Source organism: Monocercomonoides exilis (assembly GCF_001643675.1).
Source record: "Monocercomonoides exilis strain PA203 chromosome Unknown scaffold22-1379369, whole genome shotgun sequence".
Classification (NCBI taxonomy): domain Eukaryota; phylum Preaxostyla; order Oxymonadida; family Polymastigidae; genus Monocercomonoides; species Monocercomonoides exilis.
Genome location: NW_027150567.1, coordinates 714,159 through 733,528, shown reverse-complemented (window position 1 = coordinate 733,528; position 19,370 = coordinate 714,159). Strand labels below are relative to the sequence as shown.

Genomic DNA, 19,370 nt, shown 5'->3' with positions numbered 1-19,370 from the left:
CATCTTTTCCATATCCCCTTTTTTGCTGCCTTTCTTTCTTCCTCTTCCTTTTCATCATCCTTCATTCCTTCTAATTACATTGAAATGCTCAAAAAGAAATCCAAACAATCAGACATATTTTTATCTTCCAAAGTTGATTGCATCATTTCCTCCAAAAATACATCTATGACGCCATCCTTCGCAAAAGTATCAATTTTCGAATTTCTTTTGTCTGCTGCTTCTTTCAACAAATAAAAACATTTATCGCAAATTTTTCCTTTATTTTCCTTTGATGCTCGAAATAACCCCACAATGCTGCTAATTAGTCCAGTAAATTCTTCATTCCACTATTTGCATTCGGATAAATAATAAAAAGTTGCATAGAGCCATTTCTCGATAATAGACGCTTCTTTCACTTCTTTTTCTCTCTTTCTCTCTTTTTTCTCTTCCAATCCACACACTTTGACAGATCTTCCATTGCTTTTTCTGCTTCTCTTCCAAAATGCAGCTCTTTAACAGCTGTTGCTTCCAGACTTTCGACTTTGGGCAATTGGAAAGACAAAATGTACCAAGCAGACTGATACGCAAGTTGAGTTAGATTGTGATATTCCTGGTGATGTTTGATGATTTCTTTGATCCAATTAAAATACAGCTCATTTCCTAATTTCTAATCAAAGAATGAGAAATATTCAAAAATTAAATAAACGAAATATTAATAAACATTCATAATATTCAGTATTACACAAAGCCAGCAAAGCCATTTCCACTTCTTTTTGTGTCTCCTCATCTTCCTCTTTCTTTAATGCAACTTTCAGAAGGCAAGACATACAAACTAAAATCAACTTTTTGGGTGAAAAAAAATCAAAACTTGAAAGCAGCAGGTAACATTCACAAAGATCAATCATCACTTTTTCATTATCTTCAACATTTTCCTCATTTTCATCAGCAATCATCTCTCGAATCCTTTTTCTCAATGAAGATTCATCAAAGCCATTTATATAAAAATTATTCAGTTCACTATGATATCCAATATGCTTCAATAGCACCAATGCACAATCCAATGGCATTTTCTTTTCTTTGATCATTTCATTGATTTCACTGAATAATTTAGCCGTAACGACGGATTTTAATTCACTGAAATTCATTATATGGTCATATTTTTATTAGTACCCCGTTTTTTATAAGATCCTAAATTTTTTTATCTCATATTGCTTCACATAGAAGCTTTCATTCAATAAAAAAAATTGTAAAACAAATAATATATTATTAAAATGTTGTATACTAATTTTTTTTGAAAATTATTTCTTTGAAAAAAAGATCTGAATTTTTTTAGTTTTATTTTTTGATCAATGTTTTGCTCGTGTTTCCACGAGTTTTTGAAACCAAGCATTTTCCTTGTTAGCATTGTTTTTAAACTTTTCTTTTTAACATTTTTGGTTATTTTACAAATATTGTAACTCTTTTTTTTCAATAGTTTTCATACATCACCTTTTTTTTGAAAAACTGAAATTTTGAAGAAATATGTTATTGTTTTTTTAATTAATCATACGTGCATGAAAAACAAATTAGTATTACAAATAATAAAAGTGGTGAGAAATAAAATTAAAAAGAATTTCAATTTAAAAATGAAAAAGTTGATATTTTGTTTTTCACGTTTTCCTTCTTGAACACAAAAAATTATTTATGAAGGCTTTGCCATATAATATTATACATAATATAATATAATTCAAACATAATCAATTTTGCAAATAATTATTTCTTTTGTTGATATTTTCGTTTTTCAAAAAAAAGGTGATGTATGAAAACTATTGAAAAAAAAGAGTTACAATATTTGTAAAATAACCAAAAATGTTAAAAAGAAAAGTTTAAAAACAATGCTAACAAGGAAAATGCTTGGTTTCAAAAACTCGTGGAAACACGAGCAAAACATTGATCAATAAAAGTGCATAAGCACCTTTATTTTCAAGAAAAACATCCATTCAATTCCTTCTCTTTTATTTGAGATCACGATCAATGGGTCATCGCCACGATCGGATCAATGTTGCAATCTTCGCAGTTCGCGACATTTCCTGGACTTACGCCGTCGACCGAAGCAGCCGGACTGCCAGGTGGGGCGCAAAGCCAGATGAACATCCAATCGCAGCCGCAGCTCCTTTCTCCGCCTTTTATCAACCAGCCAACAGAATCTTCAACACAGCCGTCAGATAGAGAAAAGAGCAAACGAGAAGAAGAAGAAGGCATGTACGAAGCTGCAGCATCTGTTTTTGAAGAAGTATTTGCGCAGGATCCCGTTAAATCTTTACTCGACATTCACATTCATACTCTTTCAGTGGAAAGAATTCAGCAGGAATATTCCTTACACGATTTAAGCCCCTTGTTACCGCCAATGCCTCCTCCAGCTACAAAATCCAAGAACTGGTTCAACGATGCACTTGATAGTGCAGGATATAAACAGGAGATGTGCCTATGTCAAGCTTTCAAAGCCGTTTTGTTTTGCTTAGCCGAAATGGATTCCAACAAGGATAGCGCACGACAGAGAGCTTCAGATGCGCTTGTCCTCACGGCAAAAGCGTTCCAGGAGGCCAGAAATACCAGAATTCAAGGGCGGTTCGGGTTTAAAGCAGCGGAAAAAATGAGAGCGGAAGCGGCGGCTGGGCTGTTGACATCGAGACAAGAACAGATCCTGAAAGAATCGGAGCTAGAAACGGATATGGCTAGTGCGCGAAGGAAATATAGAGGTTTTGAAACAATGATCGAGGCAACGAAGGAAAAAATGGATTTCCGTTCAGCCAGCCCAGTTCAGGCGCCGTCAAAAGGAGGAGCAGGTCAGAAGTTTTTTCGTCACAGACCCCGCTCTTTCTCAGGAAGGAGAAGCTATGGAAGCCGAACGAGAGCAGCAGGATGGTCCAGTCGGAGTCGGGGTCTTCAAAGGAATTAACGAAAGCAACAGAGAAAGAGTCGCAGCCAGATCAGATCATTGGAGGAAGGACGGTGCTGTTCTTAAAGGCATGGGAAGAGATTGGAGGAGGAGATTTGATCCGAAATGGGATCCAAGCGATGTGGAAGAGCAGAAGAGAAAGAGAGAAACTTTCAAAGATGTCGTACAGAGATGGAGCCGAGCTAACAAGCGGGGAGCACAGAAGAGCCTTCATGGATTTGTTGGAGGAACAGACGAGGACCGGAATAGTGGAGGAGATAAATCAGGAAGATGTCAAACACAGGAACAACGTATTCCTGATCAAGAAAAAGAACGGAACATGGAGGCAGATCTTAGACTGTCGTCGTTTGAATGCAGCGGTCCTCAGAACGCATTTCAAATGCGACAGCGAGAGAACAGTGGAGAGAATATTACTGAAAGAAGATTGGGCAGTGACGATAGACCTTCATCAGGCATATTATCTTCTCCCAGTTTCAGAGAATCTCAAACCATATCTCGCTTTCAGATTTCTCGGAAAAGATTACGTATTCAAAGGAATGCCTTTCGGATTCGTAGATGCACCCAGAATATTCACGCATGTGATGAGGAAAGTGACGAAGGAAATAAGAAGAAGATGGCATGTGAGGCTTGTTGCGTATTTGGACGACCTGCTAATATTACATCAAGATCAAATGCATTTAAGAAGAATTACGGAAGAGATTGTGCAGTTTTTGGAGTCACTTGGGCTGCTAGTGAACAAGGAAAAAAGCCACCTATCTGCCAGCAGAGAGTTTGTTTACCTCGGATACAGATGGAACACGGAAATAATGGAGGTTCAGTTGAAGGAAGACAGAAGAATTGCATTGATGAAAGAAGTGGACAAATGGAAAGTGAAAGCAGTGAAAGCCAAGAAGGTGAGAATAAGAGATTTCGCCTCGTTCATTGGAAAACTCAGCGCAATCCGTTTCGTTCAGCAAGACACTTCCCTATGGCTGCATTCCATGTATCGCCTCTTACAAAAAGGATTGGAGTTGCAAGGATGGAGCGGACAGATGAGAATCAACGCATCCATTATCCAACAGATTCTGCAATGGAGGAAGATATTGAAATCACGCCCTCAACGCAAGCTAATTCCAGTGTTTGTCCCACAGGCAGTGATTACAACAGATGCATCGGAAGTGGCGTGGGGGGCTACGCTGTCAATCAACAATCAACTGTTAGACGCACACAATCGGTTTCCACATCAACTTGCGAAACAGTCATCGAATTACAGGGAGTTAATGGCGGTGTGGTTAGCTCTCAACCATTTTGGCCCAGCGCTCCAGAGGAACGGAATCAGTCGACTGCATCTGAGATCGGACAATACAGCTGTTGTCTACAATATAAACAGATGGAATGCAGGAAAGAACTTGAGACCCGTACTGAGAAAGATATGGAGATGGAAGGAAGAAACACATATAGAGATGAGAGCCACACACATCCCAGGCATCAAGAACACAAGGGCAGACGCTCTGTCAAGACTAGAGAGAGCAGGGGATTACGATGTGCGAGCAGAAGAGCTGCTGGAGATTCTGAAGATAGCTCAGAGGACACCGACACTGGATGCGTTTGCAGCAAGTCACAATCACAAGTTGGAGAGATGGTGTGGCATCAACAGTCCGATTGCAGAGGATGGTCTCATGGTTCCATGGAAAGACGAAGTTGTTTTGGCTCACCCTCCTGTGCCGCTGATTGTATCAACGATTCAGAAAGCGAAAAGGATGAAAGCACAAGTGATCTTACTCCTGCCGAACTGGAGAGGCCAGAACTGGGACACTCTTTTGAAGTCGATACCACACAGGAGCTGGGACTGGAAGCTGCAAAAGGAAGTGTTACAGAAAGGCCCTTCAATGCAATGGACGAATGCCAGTCTTCCTCCAGGACGGTTGAGGATCGTGTTGTTGAATCCATACAGCGTGACGGAGAAGAATGGTGGAAACGCGCTTTGGAGCAGAAAGCTTTCGCAACAGATCTTGCAGAAGAGTGCCACAAGGGAATAGCGGAGACAACGTGGAAAGGATACCTCTTTGGCTTTGCACATTTTGGAAAGCAATGGAAGGAATGTGGCCACAAAGAAATACCAGACAATATATTCGATTGGGCATCAAATTGCGCTAATGTATTTTTATCCCTTAGAAATGGCGGAATGTCGCTCACGTGCCTGCAGATAACAAGAGCTGCAGTTTCTTTTTATTCCAGTCTCGTTTTCAATACGTGCTTAGGTGATATCCCACTCATTAAGATGCTATTCAGAGCGTTCAGAAGAACAAACAGATCAAAGAGAAAAGAAAACAGAGAAATTTGGAACCCACAGACGTTGTTGAAATATTTCGCAGATCAGGGACCGAATGAGACATTGAGCTTTAAGCAACTGACAATAAAGGTGATTGTGTTAACAATGTTATTTTCAGCCTGCAGATTTACAGAGCTTGAGAGAATAGACATGAGAAATTCAAGGTTTAAAGAAGAAGGAATATATCTTGACACGAGACTGAAGACTTCGGAGACACGCACAGAGATTGCCGTTCCGTATTTATCAGACTTGCCACTTATTTGTCCTGCTATCGCGATTAAGACCTTGTGGGAGAGAGTAAAACAAGCTAACCCAAACACAAACAGTCTGCTTCTTAATACAAACACTTTTGCCCCATTGACAGCAGGAGGGATTCGCAAGCTTGCCAAGGAAGCACTGACCAACGCCGGGATACCAGACACATTTACTCCATACTCAATCAAGGCAGCCTCAATTTCGGCTTTGACAATGGCAGGTATTCCTCCAGTGCAGATTGCAAAGTTTGCTCGTCTTTCGCCACAAACAAACACATTGGTTAAACATTACTTCAGGGCGGATTTGGCTTCAGCAATGGGCAAGGTGATTGCTTCATCACCAGAAATATCGACAAAGCAGGCACAGCGCGCTGAAAAAGTCGAACAGAAAGGAAGGAAAGAAAGCCAGAACAAGGATGAAAAGAAGGTTGCAATTGTGAAGAAGCAGTACAATATGAGTAAAAGAAACGAAAAAATCCAAGCTTCCGACGACTCCCAAGCAATAATGCCTTCGAAGATTGAAGAACCAAAGGAAGAGGAAAAAGAGGATACAAAATATGACAAAAGGTTTATTATCAGAACAAGAGCTCAATCAAAGAAAGAAAAAATTCAGAAGGAATGGAAAGTGTCAAAAGCTGTAGTCATGATGGTATCAGAAATTCCCAACTAACATTTGATCTCAAATAAAAGAGAAGGAATTGAATGGATGTTTTTCTTGAAAATAAAGGTGCTTATGCACTTTTATTAGAAAAGAAAAACGATATTCAATTCCTTCTCTTTTTCCCACCACCGTTTTCACTCCCAACCCCTCTTTTATATAAGTTTTTTACATTGTCTTGTGTTCCACAATTCCTTTTCTTAGCGTTAATTTGTTTTTAAAAACGCAAAGTTTTGATTTTTCAAACAAATGCATAAACCCTCACATCACTACCACATTGATCCTGGGCGATGACCCATTGATCGTGATCTCAAATAAAAGAGAAGGAATTGAATATCGTTTTTCTTTTCTAAAAAATAAAACTAAAAAAATTCAGATCTTTTTTTCAAAGAAATAATTTTCAAAAAAAATTAGTATACAACATTTTAATAATATATTATTTGTTTTACAATTTTTTTTATTGAATGAAAGCTTCTATGTGAAGCAATATGAGATAAAAAAATTTAGGATCTTATAAAAAACGGGGTACTAATAAAAATATGACACTACCCACTAGTCCATTCATTTCTTCAATTTTCTGTTTCTGTTCATCATTTGTGCAATTTCCCAGTTCAGAAAGAAATTCTTTAAAAAGCATAAAAAATATTCGAATCATAGAAAAATTAATCAAGAGGAAAAAGCCGCAAACTTGCAAACTTTTCTGTAAGCTCTAATCTGAATTCTTCAACATCGTAGCCATCAAATTCGTTTTCTCCTTCTTCATTATTATCAACAAAGTCAAAAAGATTTTCTTCTTCTTTCGCTCTTTTAAAATTGTTTGTTTCGCTCATTTTGTTCATAAATTATTCTGAATATCTGAAAAACGCGGAAATACAACCTGAAAGCAAGATAATCAACAAATACAAACATCTTTGTTAATCAAACATATGCTGCAAGAATAATTATTAAATATTCAGGAAATTTATCTCATGACACTAATAAATACATATTTGCAATTCAAAAAGCTAAAACTGATGAGAAAAGATTGCTACAAATGTCAAGACTATTCATAAATGTTTTTCAAATAAAATTTCAAGCAATAAAATTTTTATTATTAACACTGCATAAATGATGATTTTTTTTGAAAAAATAAAATTTACTAAAAAAAATACCTTTTTATTTTTTTGAAAATTTCAAAAAATTTTTTGTTAAATACAAAGGCTGTCTGATTTGACAAATCATATTTTACCTCATCCGTCACTAGTTAAAAAAAGAATCTCATTCTTTTTTAAAAAAAATGTGAGTAACAAAAACTAACTTCACATTCCCATTTATTCAAAAACAAAAAAAAATGATGAATCATAAAATGCACAATTGACGAATTTGAGAATTATTAAATCATTACGAAAAAAAGAAATCATAAATAATTTTATTCAACTAATAGCAAATGACTCAATCATTTTGAAAATAAGTCAATCTTTTATTTGATCAATATATAAAAAGTAATATACTAACTTTGATCATTAAATTTCTAAGTTTGCTTTGTTTCCAGTGAACAAATTGTATGTTTTTATATATTTTTAAATGTACTGTTTATTCTTCCATTTTCTATTTTTTCTTTGTCTGTTTTCAATCTGTCAATGTTAATCGATTCGGGTTTTTTCAAATTGGTTATGGGTTTAATAGCTTTTAACAATGCCCAGCGAAAATTTTAAACTAATTTGCAATTATAAATGTTAAGTCCACTCATATTCTTTCATTATTTTCATTCGCTTTCTTTTGAAAAACGTTCATACAATTGATTTATTGTTTTTGATTTGATTTTTTATGATAAACAGTTTTTGTTTGATCGTTTTCGTTGAATAAAAACAAAATTCTTATGGAAAAGCATAATTTTGCACGATAATGCACACTAACATTCTTCAATGAATTTTTTTTGACTTTATTATCTTGATTTATGTTTTTTTAATCTGTTGTAATCATTCCATTATGAAACTTCAATTGAGTTAAGAAAAATCAAAAGAATGAGATTTATCCAAGGATTCAGTGTTTTTATTGTTTGAATAATTATTAATGATTAGCATTGAATTTTACGAAAATTTCTTTATGAATATTTCGCATTTTTCAGCTAAATCGAAAAAACAATGATTCAAATATTCTTGGAAAGATATAATTTAATGAAAAACTTATAAAGAATTTGAAAAGAAAAAACTATCAAAAACAGTGATCGTAATCCAGAAGAGTATCTATTCAAAATGACTTAATATTTTTGTAAAAGATCTGCACTTTTTGTTTTTTTGTTCAACTTTTTGACTTCAGCTGAAACAAATACCAAATGACAAAAACAAACGGAAATAGGTCTAATAAAGTATTATTAAGTCTGTAAAATATAATTTGTAAAATTTCACAATGATTGATGAAAAAGAATGAAATTCTTTTGTGGAAATGATAAGAAATTTTCATTTTCATCAAAAAAATCAATAGAACAACACACACTAAAAGGAATAATGCAATTCACAATTATCGAAAAAAAGATTGAAGAATAAAAGGAAAATTCTTAAGATAAACAAATCGAAAATAATCAATACCAACCAACAAAACATGAGTTGAAAAATTTCACCTTGCCCTTTTTGAACTGAAACAATTGGCTACTGAAAGAAAAACCTGACGCCAGGAATCTTCTTTGCAAACAACGTGATCACCCAGCACACCAAATAAACACCTGCCCCAATCAGAAGTGCAAACCAAAAAGGATTGAAGCTATCCAACCCTCTTCCAAGCCATTTTGGGAAGTAAACATGGATTACCCGATACAACACATGTACGTTCAGCATATAAATACCCATTGTGCAAGATCCTGTCGAAGAAAAAAACCAATACAGAAGCTTCCCTGGTTTTGAAGTTGGTTGCCAATCAGACAGGCTTCCATACATGAACAAGAAAAAGGACAAAGTGGCGACTGTGTTAAATGGACAATGATCAAGCAGTAAAAATGGTCCATTTGGAAGTCCCGATAATTCGCGATATGACCAAAGCAAATACATAAACGAAACAGTTCCGATGAACACAAAAAATGTTGTAACTCTTGCCCAAGGCTTTTTCCAATTAATGTTCGTAAACCATTTTAAAATTCCTTCTTTATCTTCAACGAACTGATAACCAGATATTTGCTCAGGATGAGAAACCTTTTCGGCAAATCCATAAACAAATGGACCTGCTAAAAGATAAAATGTCATGCTTGAAAAATTTGTTCCTTTTCCCCAACCATCAATCAGCAACCGCAAACCATTTAATCCTTGATACATAACAAAATATGAAATCAAGCAATACTCGTATGATAGTCGAGTAATTGTTCTCAGACCAGCCTGAAAGAATGGAGTTGCAAGATGAATAAACAGTAATGTGTATAAGTACCAGAATGAAGCACCACCATCAATTATATACAGCACTGATTTGTAAAACGATTTTTTGACATTGCCTTTCCAGTTTAAATCCATCATATATTTCAGATAGTACAAAAAGCCCCACACCAAATAATTTAGTGATCTCTTAGCAAACATTTTCATTGAGACAAAAGGAGAATCATGCAAATGTTTTGGATGAAGAATAAGAATTCCTGTCACCATCATAAATAAAGCGTTTGCACATCTAACAAATGATGTGTAAAATGCGTTCACAAACCACTTATATGCCTCTTCTTCAGAATACTCCTTCAAAGTTGTTTTATCAAAAAATACGGTGTGCGTCATTACAACAAGAAATGATGAAATACTTTTTAATGAATCAAGAAAAATGTTTCGAGAAGAATAAGATTTTTTTTTGACTGCCTGAGTATTCTGTTGCTGTTCGTTATCATCGAGAAGAAGATTCCCTTTTGAAACGTTTTGATTTACTATCAAATAAGTTGTGTCAGAATCAAGCATTCAGAACAAAAATGTATTCAAAAAAAATGATCGATAATCGTAACCATAGGAATAATTTTCAAATCAACAATTCATATTTTTTGGAAAGAAATGTTATGTATTATTCAAATGATATATTTTGTTCCTTCATAAAGCGAGAACAAATAAACGGAAACTAATTCATTTGATGTGTTTTCATTTTTTGTATTGTTCCAATTTGTGTTAATTTTTGAGAATTATTTGAAATATTCAACAAAAACATTGTCATTTCCATTCATTTTCCTATGTTTTTATTTTGAATTCTGCATCTTCCATTCCTGGATTTCTGTTGAAGATGAAATGTCTTTTATTAACAGAAAAAAATTGAGTGAAAGGATTGGGAAGGGAGGAAAATGAGATTCAAAAGTTGAGAGAGAAGATATCAAGGAAAAGGAATCAGAAAATAATCAAAATGACCTTTGCTGATTAAAGCAACTGGAGGAAATAGTTGTGTCAATTGTTCCATTTTCTGTGATTGTTGTATTTTGAGCACGGGATTTGAAAGCTTTTGTGAGAGTGAAAGTGGAAACGAGAAGAGAGAGGGAAGCATAACCGAAGGGAGCAACGCATCCGATGGCATACTCCACCGTGGCACAGGAGCTTTGCTGTGTTTTGCCACATGCATCGACATCACTTCCACCATTCGCAACTATTTTGTTCTGGTTGATGATTGGAAGCCAGCCATTGTACACACCGCTATCTGCAGTTCCATTATTCCACACTCTTTTTGTTGGAGTTGTTGATCCACAATTCTCAAACGGAGATTGAGTAATGGCATTTTTACTGAAGAACACATCATTTCCTCTTCCATTTGTTGCAGTGTTGCCATCGAAGAAGCAGAAGGTGATGAATTATATTCTGTCCTTTTTGAAATACTGATGAAAAAGGATATTTGATAACATCTGTGTTCATAACAATATGCAATTATTACATTTGTGCAAAATTTTATTGATATTTATCAAAACAGTTTGTGGAAAAATAATATCTTTTAATCACAAATAATGTGATTAATAATTCCCAAATTAATAATAATAATAATAACAAATGTATAATATATTTGTGCTGCACTTTCGTATTTATATTTCTCGAATTTATCGTTGTTTTTAATTAATGAAGAAAACGATTTAAAAAAAGTGTAATAAGTTATAAAATAAAAAATAAAAACTTATACTCGGATACAAAACGCAAAAAAGTTATAAATAACATCTATTTATTCAAAAATATTGTTTTGACGTATTTTATTTTTGTTAGAAATGCATGAATAGAAATGAAGACAATTTAACTACCACTTGAAACAGATTCTGAAAATTCAAAAGATTCACGTGGATCATTTGGAGGAATAGGCTTTAAATCGTTAAGTTGCTTTTTAAATTCGCAAACTACTAAATATTAACAAACAGTAAAAATCAAACTTTCAAAAGAGTCTCGCAAAGACCCTCAAGTACAAGATCGGGCTTTGAATCATCGTCATGCTTCTTGAAGGTCTCATCTTGAGTTTTTTCAAATAAACTCACTTTTTCATAATGAAAAAGAAGATTTCGAAAATATTAATTATGAGGTAAATAAATTGTCGCACAACATAATCGCAGCAACAATATTTATTATTTCATATTTTATTAATGTAGACATATATGTTTTATATCTTAAATGTTTGTAAAACAAATTACACACTTATAAAAAATTGATTGATCAACAAAAATATAAATTATGCTAACTCTTTTCCAAATAGATGGTATTGGAATAAGAAAATTTTATTGAAATAAAAATAATAATCCGAATAACCAAAGTTTATTCCAGAAAGACCAAGTTTATTCCAATTAATCCCTCAACAAAAATTTTTTTGATCCTTTTAATCAGTTCGAATTTGCCGAAAAATCATAACACATAAAGATTAATAATCAATATTTAATAAACATCTGCGTCACCTTCATAAATGTCAGTCCACGTCAGTCAGTGTCAGGCACTTTTTTTTTTTTTTTTTTTTTTTTTTTGTGTTTGTTTTGTTTTGTTTTGTTTTGTTATGCTTTAACTATTTGAAAACAAAATAAAGTTTTGAACAAAACTCTTCCCAACAAAATATTTTATTGAAAAAAATACAAATACATTTGGGACGAAATTTTTTGCTTTCTGAATTTTGTTCTATCCTTCTCAAACAAATATTAAACTCAATTTTAGAATTTTGATGTATTTTTTTGATATGGGAAATACAGAATAACAATTATTCGATATGAGAAAAAGTTTGGAACAAATCGTTGTTTATTTCATTAATGAAAGAATTTTTCCCCATTTATCAATAACAAACCTTAATTTAATGTTATTTCATCTCAGTTCTCTTTTTCTCTTTCACAAAAGAAATAAGTTTCACAACAAATAAACAAACAAATTGAGCAATTTGTTTGTTAATGTTTTTGAAGAATTGTTTTCTTTTTTGCAATTTTATTCACATTCATTTTTGAAAAGAATAAAACTTGATTGCATTTTTATGTGCAAAAAAATTTTATCTTCAATAGACATCTTTTATGATCTTTAGTTATGTTTTTAACATTTTCTTAAGAAAATTAATTTTTTTTTTTTTGAATAGTTTGTTTTTTCAAGAAAAATCATTTTTCTCGTAATTTTTGAATAGAATTTAATCAAGGAATAACTACTTATGAATATGAAAAATAATTCTTTCTTTTGTGTATATGTTAAAAGCAAATAATAAATACACATTAAATTAAAGATCATTTCATTTTCTACTTTTTTTCTCTTTTTGCAAAAGGCAAAAAAATATGCTCTGCATGCGAAAGCACATCAAATTGTCTTCCACGCCAAGTGCTAAAACAACAAAAGCAAAAACTGAAGAGCGAGAGAAAAACTTTGATCCAACAAATATCTATTTTCAATAGCAAACTGAAATTGCTTGAAAAAGTGGTCAGAAATTATTTCAAAAAATTTCTGCAGAAAAAAATATCAGCAACCACGGCCATGGTTATTTCTATAATTATTCAATCCATGATAATAATATTGGCAAGACCAAACGCAATCAATTCTTATGTAGATATTTGGTATCCTTTTTTATTCACCACACCCTCTCGAATTCTTTTTCTCCAGTGCTACGCCTCTTTTGGCTCCTTATCCCCATCTCCATCCACTTCTTCTTCTCTTTTTTTTCCTTCTTTCCACCTTCTCCGCAACTTAAAAATTGCCCTTGTTTACTCGTCCCTCTTTTCCTTTTCTTCTTTTCCCTTTTCTTTTTCAAGTCTCTTCATTTCCTTCTCCTCATCCTCCTCTGCCATTCTTTGCTCCTCTGCTTTTTTCAGTTTCATATTTGGCTTCTGTCTCGGCTTCTTCTTCTCTCCTTCTCATCTCTTTCAACTCTTCCAGCTCTTCTCGTTCTCGCTGCGCTCTCACTTCTGCATCCGCTCCCCACTCCTCCCCCATCGCTTCTTCTTTTTCTTCCTCCATCCTCTTTCTCTCCTCCTCTTCTCTCTATTATTTTTCATGCTCAACTCCAGCAGTTCCAACTTTGCTGCCCACTCCTCCAATCACTCTTCCACATTAGCACAACTATGACCCCTTCTTCCCGATACTGAACTGCCTCTGCAACTGTCCGATCCTCTTCTATCCTCCTCCTTCTCCCGCGCTGATGGCTCTTCCTCAACACGCTCCCCTTCATCCTCCTTCATTTTGTTTTCTTCTTGCCTCCTCTCCTCTTCCATCCTCTGTGCATGCTCTGGCTCCCTCATTCTCATGTTTCGCTCGATTTCCCACTCTTCATGCTTCTTCCTCTTATTTCTCCCCTCCTGCCCTCATCTCTCGTTCCTCACTTAATCACTTCTTAACAAACAGCTCCTCGCTCGAATACACCACCCGCTCCGAGACCTCATCTTTTGTTCTGCTCTCCTTAATCGCCACTCATTCTGTCCTCCAATACACAAGCTGCTCTGCGTTCTGCCCTGAGAATTTAAATTGGTATTTCCTCACTCACTCGTTTCTGGAGGCTCTGAACACAATCATGAGGAAAGCAGCCGGCATTGCTCCAGCTTCCTCATTTCAAACTCGATCCGCTTCTGCCACCAGGTTGTTGTCCCACTGAAGTTTTGTAGCGCGAAACGGAAACACACTCCGACTACGCCTGCTGCGACACAATCCTGCATTGCCCACTCTTGCTCGTTAAGCTTGAGTTCAGCTCAATGCTGAGCTTGTTTCCAAAACATTCACCCTCCACCCTCTGATCTCTTCCTGTTTCTCTAGCTTTACACCGTCCCTCTCTCCATAAACTCCTCAACCACCCACACATCCCCCTTTCTTCCCAAATCTCCTATTCCAATTTTCATATTTCATCGAAAACACCAGAAACTGCAACTCCATCTCCACCAACCCTACTGCTGCTCTGCACTTTTCGACGTTCCCTGCCTGCTGATAAATATCCACCACTCCACGCTTATTCTCACACACGCAATCCACCTCTCCCAGCCATTCATATCTTTCGCTTAACCTCTCAACTTCTACCATTGTTTGAGTTCTAATAAGCGTATCTTTTGTCTGCTTCATATCCATATGAAGCACATTCTTTAACGATAGAAATGAGTAAGAAAAAATATAAGAAAAATCGAAAAAATAAAAATAATTCATAAACAATAAACAAAAGAATTTTAACAAGATAAAAATTTTAATAAAGACATACAAACAAGATAAAAACACAAACATTTGAAAAAATGGACTATTGATTTAAATCACGTCAGTGACAGACAGTGACGTGAATGCCGCGGTATTTATACCATTAAAAATGATCACGACACAACCCATTACGCAATTTCAATTTGAAAATGAATTTGAAAAAGTAAAAAAAATAATTATTATCATGTGCTAATCATATAAAATAAAATTTAAATATATATTTATTGTAAATATTATTTTCATTTTTTTCACATATGTGGAATTCAAAAAAAAAAAAAAAATGAGTGTCAAAAAGTTTTTTTCTGTCACGTCACGTCACTCCAAAAATGTTCACGTCAAAAGGCATGTGACGCAGATGCTTAATATTTATTCATCGAAATGCTATTCAGAAAATTTTTTTCAAACAGTTATGGTCTCAAACAATTAAAAGAAAAACTGGAAATTTCTACCATAGGATTGGAGATCAAATAGAATTACTAGAAACACTTCAAATAAAAAAGATGAAATTTGCATAAATGTGAATGGATCATAATGATGTTCAATATTTGAAGGGTTTAACTCAATGAAACAAAAAGCGTTAATTATGCAAGGAATGGCAGGCTATTGATGAAATTCTTTATTGAATCGATTAACGGAATTGAGTTGAAATCAAACATATAATACAGATTTTGAATGAGCATTTCCTTTCGTAGAATTTCAAATGAGAAAATCCAATTTGGAGCAGAATGTTGCAAAGGGGAGAGTACGTATGTTTAAGTACTTTAATACTTCGCATTCTTTCTCAAATTGCAATGGAGAGAGTTTTATTGCTCCTTCATTCCTACAACACAAATCAAAATAAGAAATGTCCAATTCATTTAGTGCAATACATCTACAAGAGGTGGAGGATTGAATTTCAGGCAGTATCAATCAGAAGCTCCAAGTTACTATCATAATTGTTATTTCATCTTTTCCCACGATTGCGGTTGCAGTAATTCAACTCCTTATGACCACGACGTGTATTTTCGAGATGATCACAAACTTTTTTCGTCATGCAACCCGTTCTATGAATCTTACACAACGAATACAAATGAAAGGAGATTGCGTTATGCTTATTTGCAATCAAGCAGTTGGAAATATCAGCATACAAAAAAGAAGGGATGGCTGAGCGTCTGGAATGAAAGATCGGAAAATTGTTGTGGATGGTAATTACAAGAGTGATTCGCGCGGGATGAGTATGGCAAGTGGGAACTTGGTTACGTGTCATTTGAGTATTTGATAAAACGCAACTAAAATCTCATGCCAAGAGTATTTGTGGAGTTGCTTTGTGAGCAGCTGGAAGCAAGAAGCAGGCAAGCACAACAAACCTGCTTTTTTCATATCCTTGTTCTGATTGCATGTGCAGCTCATTGGCTGCACAAGACAAGGCACGCACTTCTTTTTCAGTTGCCAGAAATGGAATATTTGCTCTGTTCAGACACCGCAAATTTTTTTGTCTTCGAACAGATCGTCCTGTTCCTCTCCCTCTCCCTCTCCCTCTTCTTCTTCTTCCACTTCGCCATCAATGCATTCTGCAGCTTCTATGAATGTGCATCATGATTTATTTCATCTTCCACAGCTGTATATCCTGATCTGCTTGGAGGTTTAAACGGCTTCTGCGAGATAGCTGCGCTGATTGAGCGAATAGATATCGAGGGGAAATGGGAATTAGAGGAAGAAGCTGCCGGACACATCACAGTCATCCATTTGCTTCATATCACCCCGAGAAGCGAAGAGTGAGGAGTACAAGCTCATATTAAAGAGGCAAAGAAAGCGGATTTCAGAAGCAAATTGAGCGCAGAACAGAAGAAAGAGAAGCAGCTGGAAGAGCCAAAGGCGAAGACGAAGACTAAGGAGAAAGACGAGTTTTGCACATCGAAAATTGACGCTTTCGATACAAGACTTGCACATTAAGCAACAGAAATAAAAGGCAGAGGTTGAGAAGTGAACATAGCAAATATTCTGCTTATTCGACAGCACATTTTCATCTGTCTAGATGCACACTCAACACATCGCAATATCCTCAACATTTGCTACTCCTTCTTTTTCTCCCTAACAACACACCAATTGTTTGTTACTTCTGTTCTTGTTGACGTTCCGCCGAAGCCACTTACCCCATCGTCTTTCGATACAGACTCTTCATCACTCATACAGAAGTACCTTGACATATCTGACCCAAGCTCAGCTTCTTTATTGAGCATGCCAACTTCTTCCTTTCCTTCATTTTCTTTATCTTACAATTTGTTCATTGGGTTCAATTGATCTCGAAGAAATGCAGTAATAAAAGTGCAAGGAATCTGCAAAAGTTGGGGAAACAGCAGATAGCAGACAATCAGGAATATATTTTCTCTTCGTGCGAATGGAATGATTCAAAAACAAATGGAACTCACCTGTCTGCAATTGATAGAGTTTCAAGTGAAGGTGCGAACAGCATGCGTTATCAGGAATCTGGAGTAGTTTCAGCTTAATGCTGTTCATTCAATGACTTCTAGTTTTGCAATTGTATGTTTTTTTTTCAGTTTGATCATTAATGTGAAATATATGGGTGATTCTTTTTGAAAAGTCACAAATGTTTAATTTTCTAATACTTTTAAGTTTTCATATTTTGCTCAAATTTATGTTTCAGCTCACAAATCTCCTCAATAATGTTTGAAATAGCATTATCAAGTAATTGATTCCATTTAAGTGAAGTTTGATATTTGTTAACAAAATATTTATCAAAATATGAAAATTTTGAAGAATTTGAAAATCAAACATTTGTGACTTTTCAAAAAGAATCACCCATATATGGAAAAATTACAATAAAGAATTAACAAACATTGTGAAATGATCATTTATATTTTGTAGCTAATTGCAAGTCCATTTTGATTGCTTTTATTATTTGTGAATATAATAAAAATTTTTATCATAGTTCATTTTGCAATAACTATTCAATGTTTTTTGATCGCAATTCATTTTAAACATATCTGGTCAATTATATGGTTTAAAAATATAAATGGATAATTATAATTCATTTTTTTGTGCTGTTTAAGAAAATGATTCAAGTGAATTTTTTTGAAACCACAACAAATTTTTTTCAAAAAAAGTTATTCCGAAAAGACAGAGTTTATTCCAATTAAGTTTTTTTTATTTCAATAAACATAATTTATTCCGAATAAACTTTGTTTATTTGAATAAGTTATTTTATTTCGAATAAAACCTTTTTATTTTCATTGTATCTAATGGTCCAGAATTCTTTCATTTATGAAAAAAACAACAATTTATTCCAAACTTTTCCCACATCCTTATCATGAGAAATCTTTCAATCTCATGTCAAAAAAAACATAGGAAAATTTTCAAAATTGATGAATTAATTAAACGTGCAGAATGGAACAAAATTCATAAAGCAAAAAATATCTTCCCAAATTATCGAAATTATTCCATCAAATTCTGTATGTCGAACTTGCAATTATTCTGAATATAAAATGTGACAAAACAATTTTTTTTTTTAAATTACTTAATAGATCAGGATTCTTCAAATATTGATTTGGAAATTTAAATTAATAAAACTTTTCAAAACGAACTCAGAACAATTGAAACATTAACTGAACATGTGTTTCTTTATGACTTTTGACAGAAAAGATATATTTTCTTGACTGATAGAATGATTATTCTTACGTCAGAACATTTATTGTTGAAACAATCATTTTCAATAACTTTATCATATAATAATTTTTTTGTTTCATAAATGAATCAAAAAACGTTAATAAAAAGAAGACTGACAAAAAATCAAAATCGAAATTTTTTTTGTCCAACTATCGGGTCAGGTCAGTGACAGTCTGCGGTTGTTTGTTACTGATTGTGCAAAAAATACCAGACAAGATCGACTTCTAAATAACCGCAAGTTAAACAATTCTGCTTATTTTCTATAAAACATACATTATCAATACAAACTCATTTGGTATTCTAGACTATCAAATTAGCTTCATTTGTACTCAGAAAAAATAAATGATTTGAATCTCAAAGAAAAACAAAATCCTCGATAAACGAGATTTCAATCATCAAATTAGTCTGAGTACAAATGAAGCTAATTTGATAGTCTAGAATACCAAATGAGTTTGTATTGATAATGTATGTTTTATAGAAAATAAGAAGAATTGTTTAACTAGCGGTTATTTAGAAGTCGATCTTGTCTGGTATTTTTTGCACAATTTGCACTGGTAACGAAAAAGTCTCAAATAAAAATATAATGATAACGAGTTTGCATGCGCCTGCCTCGCGGCCGGCGTGCACTCGCATCATCATCACATTTATGCGAAATGTATCTTTCAATTTGGCATCAATTCGAACAAAATTGAAAGAATTGAATTTTTCTAAATATTTTTTTATGGAAAATAATAGATCAAAAATCATGTATATGTTAATAGGATATGAAATGCGTGCAAAGCACGCATTTCATCATAAATATGTTAAAAACTGGGTATTTGTGCTGTCAAAACTCATTATCTGAAACATTAATCGAAAAATTTTTAAATGACATGAAGCTAAAAAAAATTAATAAAAATCAACAATAAAATCAAAAGTTTGCATTTTTTGAACCATATGAAACAAACAAATATTGGTCATTTTTTACATGTGAAATTGAACATTT

The 19,370-nt window shown here is 34.0% G+C and overlaps 4 protein-coding genes across 4 annotated transcripts; 1 reads left to right on the top strand and 3 right to left on the bottom strand.

Moving 5' to 3' along the window:
* Positions 1 to 2,017: 2,017 nt before the first annotated feature.
* MONOS_14236fu14237 (uncharacterized protein) lies at positions 2,018 to 6,152 on the top strand (the record flags this gene model as incomplete). The annotated part of the gene is made up of 2 exons (XM_067867021.1): positions 2,018 to 2,717; positions 2,773 to 6,152. 2 exons carry the CDS (start codon positions 2,018 to 2,020, stop codon positions 6,150 to 6,152), a joined length of 4,080 nt encoding a protein of 1,359 aa, XP_067727515.1.
* A 2,324-nt stretch (positions 6,153 to 8,476) lies between these two features.
* MONOS_14383 (uncharacterized protein) lies at positions 8,477 to 10,070 on the bottom strand. The gene has a single exon (XM_067867181.1). The coding sequence runs from the start codon at positions 10,040 to 10,042 to the stop codon at positions 8,768 to 8,770; it is 1,275 nt and encodes a 424-aa protein (XP_067727514.1). The 5' UTR covers positions 10,043 to 10,070; the 3' UTR covers positions 8,477 to 8,767.
* A 3,251-nt stretch (positions 10,071 to 13,321) lies between these two features.
* MONOS_17572 (uncharacterized protein) lies at positions 13,322 to 13,794 on the bottom strand (the record flags this gene model as incomplete). The annotated part of the gene is made up of 2 exons (XM_067870505.1): positions 13,322 to 13,531; positions 13,633 to 13,794. 2 exons carry the CDS (start codon positions 13,792 to 13,794, stop codon positions 13,322 to 13,324), a joined length of 372 nt encoding a protein of 123 aa, XP_067727513.1.
* A 377-nt stretch (positions 13,795 to 14,171) lies between these two features.
* Positions 14,172 to 14,826, bottom strand: MONOS_17571 (uncharacterized protein; the record flags this gene model as incomplete). The annotated part of the gene is made up of 4 exons (XM_067870504.1): positions 14,172 to 14,296; positions 14,341 to 14,614; positions 14,751 to 14,765; positions 14,824 to 14,826. 4 exons carry the CDS (start codon positions 14,824 to 14,826, stop codon positions 14,172 to 14,174), a joined length of 417 nt encoding a protein of 138 aa, XP_067727512.1.
* Between the last annotated feature and the right edge of the window lie 4,544 nt (positions 14,827 to 19,370).

Bases quoted from the DNA above. Each gene is read 5' to 3' on its own strand.
- MONOS_14383 (XM_067867181.1), bottom strand. From the start codon at position 10,042: ATGCTTGATTCTGACACAACTTATTTGATAGTAAATCAAAACGTTTCA.